The sequence below is a fragment of the Clupea harengus genome, chromosome 19 (assembly GCF_900700415.2).
Source record: "Clupea harengus chromosome 19, Ch_v2.0.2, whole genome shotgun sequence".
In the NCBI taxonomy this organism is placed as follows: Eukaryota; Metazoa; Chordata; class Actinopteri; order Clupeiformes; family Clupeidae; genus Clupea; species Clupea harengus.
This window is the reverse complement of record NC_045170.1, coordinates 7,268,561-7,276,060: the sequence shown is the minus strand read 5'-3', so window position 1 is coordinate 7,276,060 and position 7,500 is coordinate 7,268,561. Positions and strand designations below refer to the sequence as shown.

General features: G+C 44.5%; 2 protein-coding genes across 2 annotated transcripts in view; both read right to left on the bottom strand.

The window, feature by feature from the left end:
- The window catches only part of mrpl3 (mitochondrial ribosomal protein L3), an 8,051-nt gene extending 6,735 nt beyond the window's left edge, over positions 1 to 1,316 (bottom strand). Inside the window, exons 1-3 of the mRNA XM_031586088.2 lie at positions 1,060 to 1,316; positions 678 to 862; positions 217 to 308 (exon numbers count right to left, since the gene is read on the bottom strand). Of these exons, the coding sequence (XP_031441948.1) occupies positions 217 to 308; positions 678 to 862; positions 1,060 to 1,172 (390 nt within the window). The 5' untranslated portion in view covers positions 1,173 to 1,316. The remainder of the gene's footprint in view (positions 1 to 216; positions 309 to 677; positions 863 to 1,059) is intronic.
- Positions 1,317 to 2,281: 965 nt separating this feature from the next.
- The window catches only part of cpne4b (copine IVb), a 27,488-nt gene continuing 22,269 nt past the window's right edge, over positions 2,282 to 7,500 (bottom strand). Inside the window, exon 16 of the mRNA XM_012834479.2 lies at positions 2,282 to 3,144. Within this exon, the coding sequence (XP_012689933.1) occupies positions 3,013 to 3,144 (132 nt within the window). The 3' untranslated portion in view covers positions 2,282 to 3,012. The remainder of the gene's footprint in view (positions 3,145 to 7,500) is intronic.

The following is a 7,500-nucleotide window of genomic DNA, read 5'->3' as shown; positions in this document are numbered from 1 at the left end:
TGTTGTTGCCCGTTTTACTCAGATTTAACTGTCCTTTGAAAAACATTTTATACATCATCAGTTAAAAAGTAATATACAGACAACTGAATTATCAAAACTAAAGCTTAAGGAACCACATTTTCCGTACACCGTTGTGTACTTCTCTTATTTTGAGATACACCCCTTGTGAGGCAACTAGAGTTAGTGGGACTGTATGAGCCTTAAAAGTCACTATACCTGAAGTAGGGTTACAACATGCCTGTCACCCGACTTAGTCCATATTGGCATCATTCCCAATTTAATAGCGATCAACCCTACCCTTCGGCTACCTGAAACAGACGAAAACATACACAAACAAATCCATGGTTACAAATGCACTTGTGACCTTCTAGCTTTAGGCTACATCCATAAAAATATACTAGCCTACATCAGAGCACATCTCTATTACACAGTGACATTAATCATGTTGCCCTACTTAGTTCATGACTGTTTACTGCACCCACAAATAAAAAAAAAGCCTATTTGGTCAGTAATTTCAATCAGTCATAGTTACAGACAGTCTGACTAAGACGTGGCCATACATCTTCTGCAGTGCACTGAGACTGGATACCCATCAAAGGTAATTTAAAATCTTAGAAAAACAAGGGATTGAATAACATCATCTTCTAATCTACCAAGTCAGCGTCTGTAGCTAATACCTTCCTGCCACTCTTGGCGGGGCCAGGGCTCGTCTTTCAGGGGGTAAAGTTTGTCTGCAGTCATCTGCTTGAAATCCTCCGCCACGACCTGCCGCATGAAGCTCGCATTGTCCTCGGTGAGATTTTCTTCGAACCATGTCGTGCTTTTAATCGTCCTCACGAACTGAGCAGCTGGGACGCCGATGCTGTGAGCAGAGTGAGCAGCAAGACACATAACTTCCAATATTCAAACGGTTCCTAGAGCCACAGCTAGCTATCCACTAGTGCAGATACGTACTTAGTCTGCATTGCTATAAAACACAGGGGAAATAGCTACAAAATAAACCATGATTAAATTAACCAAAGCGAGGTCACGGTACCTAGTTTTCTATCTCAACATTACCTGTCAGTGGTTCGCGTTAATGTAGCCGGAGATCCAGTTCCGCTGATAAATACATGCGTTCCACGAAGAAAAGGATTTTTAAGTCTAAAAAACCTATACGTCCAAGAAGCCATGTCTAAAACACACCATGTAAACGTCTTATTTTGACTTAAGGGGTAATCTTTTTAATCATTGTACTGCTACAGAAGTACCCATGCCGTTCTAATGTTTGTCCTAATGTCACCCCTGGAACTTCCGGTACAGCGCTGATATAATTCCGGTAGTGTTTTGCACTCCTTCTCTATTGTTCCTTTTTGCTGCAACCTGTTTTCATCCAGATATTGACAACCCCCAGAGTATTACAAGCCTCGCTATTGTTTCGTTTGTTTAAGACTTTGTACGACTATTGTGAATAGAAAGCAATGTATTCATTCAAAGTAGAAAGTTGGCTGTGCAAACAAGCCTGTTTAAAGATATCCCAGAGTAGAATTTAACTAATAAGATCAGATCTAGACTTGTCTTTTATTTCCGGTATATATGCATCTAAACATTATTATATTTTACAATGTGCTGTATCCATCAGCAATGGACTGTAAAGTGTAGTTTCAGTAGATCTATTTTCCCCTCTTCTGAATCTGAGTTCTCGGATGGCTTTTTATTCTCTGAACTTCTATTGACTCTGTCACTTTCTCTGACTTCCATTAGACATCCAGGACAGGAAAGAAACGTGGTAAATACTAACTGACCACACACTTACATTATGTCTGAATGAGAAAATAATTACTGCTATCGGACAATTTTATAGAGTAGGACTACGATAACCATTGAATAAATGTTTGGATTTGTGTTATCCATTGCCATTGCTTTTAGCTATGACGCACTGTTAATTACTTTTTGTGTTTTTCTAGTTGGTGTACTTGGTATAAGAAAAGTAGTTGCATCTGTTGCAGTCTGCAGAGATCTATTCTGCTCACATTACTCCGGCTGTGTGTTGTTTCATGCTGTCAGTGAAGTCCAAGGACACTCATCTAAAATGCTGCAACGGAATCAGCCACCTCCAAGATCCCAGAGGCTCATCCAAACATACACTTGTAGCAACCAAATCTGTATTCTTACAGAGGAGACCAACACAAGGGACGGCACCGGAAAGATTCTCTCTTTATTTATCAACGTGCAAAATACAGGGTGTATTATCAGCATTGTCTATATACATTCACACATATACTCGCTTTCATTTCCCCCTCTGTTATACATATGTGGCACACATTCACACACACACACACACACACACACACACACACACACACACACACACACACACACACACACACACACACACACACACAGAGACATGCTTGTTTAAGACTCAGACATAGAGTCTTCTACAAACTGATAGCAATACTACATTCCTGCATACAGTATATCATGGTCCCTTTACATTGTAAGAATATGTAAGAAATATAGCAAAAGATTTTGGACAAAGTTATACAAAAGAAACACAAACGGTATCTCCTCTAAATATTTATATTCTATGTTGCACTCCTACGAGTCAGACGTATTTAGAGTTTTAGAACCTCTCCCTCTTATACTTGGCATGCAACTTAACTATTTACAAATGGATATAGGTATAGAACCGCTGCCTGTCTGACTTAGCTACACATGCGAAACAAATGTAAAGAAACACAGAAACAGTTCATAAGTGGGAACTATGGGACAACTGATAACTATTCAGTGGCTAGGTCATTGGCTACGATTTCATACAAACACATTATTGTTTTTTTTTTTAGATTTTGTTAACGGACAACATATCTTGGTTAAAGCAGAACTGAGAACTTAAGGTTCTTGTGTTGACATGGCACTGGATGCTAAAGAATGTGGTGGAAAGGTCGACTCCGGACTTTAACTGTGAAACACCTCTAATGTCTGTAGCTCACTGCTGTCAGCTGAAGAGCTCTGATGAAAGAGATGCGGCGCTCAGGGGCTGAAGGCCCTGGAAGACTCGTAGTCGGACATGCATTTGGGCTTTATGCCCTTGCCATTGTAGTAGTCCACCACCTGGTTGGGAACCTCTGCCAGTACACTCTTGGCAAGAGCAGCAGGAGAGGCCTGAGTGAAAGAGAGAGCGAGAGAGAGGATAGAGGGGGGAGGGGGGGGGGGGTAGAGAGAGAAAGAAAGCAATAGAGAGGGGTGGGTTAAGAGAGAAAGAGAGCAATAAAGAGAGAGATTAAGAGAGATGGAAAGAACGATCGAGAGACAAAGAAAGATAGAAAGAGGGAGTGATGAAGAGAGAGAGAGGGAAAGAATGAAGGAGAGAGACAGATAAAGAAAAGAGACAGAGAAGTGGAGAGAGAGAGAGAGAGAAAGAGAGATGGAGAGAGGGAATTAAGGGAAAAGGGTTGTGTGAGAGCGAGATGGAGGGGGGAGGGAGACAGAGAGATGGAGAGAGATTGAAATAGAGAGATGGAGGGGAGGACCGAGACAGAGAGATGGAGAGAGATTGAAAGAGAGAGAGATGGAAAGAGGGAATGAAGGGAAGAGTGAAACAGGGCGGAGAGAGAAAAGAGAGAGAGATGGAGGGAAGCTATAAACAATTGTACCAACACAGCACAAGAGTAATGTATACCTCTCATCTGAACCTCTCCTGCTCCAACAATATTACATTTAGACAGACAGACAGACAGACAGACAGATAGATAGATAGATAGATAGATAGATAGATAGATAGATAGATACATTGATAGATAGATAGATAGATAGATAGATAGATAGAGTACTTTACTTATCCCCAAAGGGAAATTTCAGTGTTGCAGCAAAAATTCACATAAATGACAAAAAAAAACACATAACTTACAAAAACAGACCCAATAAGAGATAGGTAAAAAGACAGAACAGAATAACACAAAACTTCTACTATACTAGATAGAATAAAAATAGAATTTAACTTGAAGGCCAGATATTGCTGTTAATGTGTGAATTAAATGTAAAATGTGCATAGCCACTCAGAAGAGGAGTCTCCTCTCCCGGCACAGAGGGAAGAAACTGTAGATGGCTACTGCACCGGGCAGGAATGATCTCCTGTAGCGGAGCTGAAAGAGCCTCCAACTGAAGACACTCTGTTGTCTGACCAGTAGGTTGTACAGGGGTGAGAGGTGTGTGTGCATTATGTTGAGCAGCCTGTGCAACATCCTTCTCTCCACAATAAGCATTAGGGGCTCCAGAGCAGTCCCCAGCACAGAGCCAGCCTCGGACCCAGTCCCCAGCACAGAGCAGTCCCCAGCACAGAGCCAGCCTTGGACCCAGTCCCCAGCACAGAGCAGTCTCCAGCACAGAGCCAGCCTTGGACCCAGTCCCCAGCACAGAGCAGTCCCCAGCACAGAGCCAGTCTTGGACCCAGTCCCCAGCACAGAGCCAGCCTCGGACCCAGTCCCCAGCACAGAGCCAGTCTTGGACCCAGTCCCCAGCACAGAGCCAGCCTCTGACCCAGTCCCCAGCACAGAGCAGTCCCCAGCACAGAGCCAGCCTCGGACCCAGTCCCCAGCACAGAGCCAGTCTTGGACCCAGTCCCCAGCACAAAGCCAGTCTTGGGCCAACTATAGCCACTACAGCTAAGGGAGTGGTTCTGGTTCTGGTTCGTTTTTGAGCAATACCTTAAACTGTTCTGACTGGAGATTCTGAACTAAAATCTAATAAGGCATAAGAATACTCCTGTAGACTGTCCTAATACTGCAGAAATCAGATGACCAATAATGGTAAAGGCAATCCGCAGGAAAGCACAATAATGGCAATTTCAGTGAGAGACTTTGCACCCTAGGATCAAGGCCTCCTAAGATCCAGTGGTGATCAATTAGTTGTAGTAGTTCCTCCCTGCGGTCCCAGCTCTGTGCTCTGTGCTCTGTAGAGGCCGGTCCACCTGCCCTTCAGTGTACGCATCACCGCCCCAGAGAAAAGAAAAACAGTGACAGCAACAGCGACACTGTGACTAATCCTTCTTGTGGGCGTGTGTGTGTGTGTGTGTGTGTGTGTGTGTGTGGGTAGCTTATTCTTTGTGTGTGCGTGTGTGTGTGTGTATTTGTGTGTGTGTGTGAGGGGGCGGGGGGGGGGGGGGGGCATCTTAGCCAGTCAATATATAATAAACTGACTCAGGTCCTTTCAATTATTATTTTCCTGTCCATGCCACTCCTCAATATACATCATGATGCAGCCCAACACATACTCCTTTAATGTTGTATGCAGTAGTCAACCTCTTAATATTCCCACACTAATTCACTAAAATAAATCTGTTTCCCAGCATAAGCTCAGCCTCTGAGAGGCTGATTATGTATTAGCTGCGCTCTACTTGGTTTTGATGGAAACCTACAGCCACATTCTCTCTTTATGCATAAAATCCTCTCAGCTCCACCGGAGTCTGCTAACACAGAGCACTGTCATTTTAACTAATAATATCTCCCCCCTCATAAACAGCCGTCTGTTGTGTCAGCAGATTTCTGCATCACTGGACTGCCATCAGAATTAAAACCTCTGTTGTGTTCACGCGCGGCTCTGGCTCGGTAAAGTGGAGACAACGAACGGGGCTCGGCCCGAGCCATACCCTATTCTACCCAATCAGCATGTTGCTTCAGGAGCACGGAAGGGAGGGCTGTAAATTGATTGGCTATTGAGCTCAAATATCCTTCGCCAGAATCGAGACACATTTTGTCCGCTGGACCTCTTACTTTTGCCGTATTCGACTCGTCTCTTTCATGCCGCGCTAGGCCAAAGAGCTGCATGATCTTTATCCAACTGGGACTACACCACTTCCTGTGCCATACCCAGTGCTGCACTCTCTGCTTTCTGTGCCATACCCAGTGTCTCTCTGCTTTCTGTGCCATACCCAGTGTCTCTCTGCTTTCTGTGCCATACCCAGTGTCTCTCTGCTTTCTGTGCCATACCCAGTGTCTCTCTGCTTTCTGTACCATACCCAGTGCTGCCCTAACTGCTTTCTGTGCCATACCCAGTGTCTCTCTGCTTTCTCTATCATACCCAGTGCTGCCCTAACTGCTTTCTGTGCCATACCCAGTGTCTCTCTGCTTCCTGTGCCATACCCAGTGTCTCTCTGTTTCCTGTGCCATCCCCAGTGTCTGTCTGCTTTCTGTACCATATCCAGTGTAGCACTCTCTGCACAAAGGAAAACCGTTATTCAGCTCAGTGCACCAAGGTCACGAATGAATCTACATTAAAAGTCAATCCCCACCCCACCCCTCTCCCCGTATCCCCTCTTTCTCTCTCTTCCTCCCTCCTTCTCTCTGCAGTCGATCCAGTCTAAATGCTAAATTTGAGGAGATCTATGTTCATGATCACATGATCACGCTGTCGTGCGCCATCACTGCTCAGGTTGAGGGGAGCACTTTTGGTTCACTGTGCAAGTGGGCGTGGCCTAAAGGTGCACCACTACGGAGGTCAAGTCCAACAAGCCTTCTAGTTTCAAAGGGATCTGATGTTTCTGAAACTCATACCAATGAGTTGCATTCTGGGTAATGCGGTTCTCAGGTGAAATATCAGGTGAAATACATCTGTCTGCTCTTATTAAGCTGACTCATACATCTCCAACCGAACCACAGAAAAAGAAATGAAGGACTCAGAATACTGATGCTCTGCAGCTTCTCTCTGGGCCAAGGGCAATTCAGGAAACCTGATAACACAGTTTCAAAAGTTTAAAGTGAGAGAGAGATATGTGAAATGTCCTCTCCCTTCACTAAGGCACATGTGGTGTCTAAGCCTGTGTGTGTGTGTGTGTGTGTGTGTGTGTGTGTGTGTGTGTGTGTGTGTGTGTGTGTGTGTGTGTGTGTGTGTGTGTGTGTGTGTGTGTGTGTGTGTGTGTGTGTGTGTGTGTGTGTGTGCATGTGTGCTTGTGTGTCGTGTGTCCTGCAGGGAATAACTGTCATATCTCAATTTCGGAGCTGGAAAGAACATCGTGAGCAGTATGTGAGCACAGCAGGTATACACTAAAAATAACACATCACACACACACACACACACACACACACACACACACACACACACACGCACACACACACACACAAACACACACACACACACACACAACACACACACACACAGACACAATGGACTGCTCAGTCTAGTGTGAACTGTCTAAATGGTGTGAAATCCATCTGAAAGTGATGTGACAGTGACCATGCTTCTCTCCGCGTGCCTTTTGCAGCTGTGTGTTATCTGCTGCCTACAGTCAATCTTATCACCTACCTCTTGCTCTCTCGCTCTCTTCCTCTGTCACCCTCTCTCTCTCTCTCTTTCTCTCCCTCACTCTCTCATCACTCTGTTTACACAGGCATTTTCAACAGTCTATATTTATCTCCATGAAATTCTATTAACTCCACTTGAGCTCAGTGACTATCTGTCTCTTCCTGCCTCTTGACCATGCTCCTCACTGATGGGTCTGCTTTGACTGCAGCAATCAGACTAATG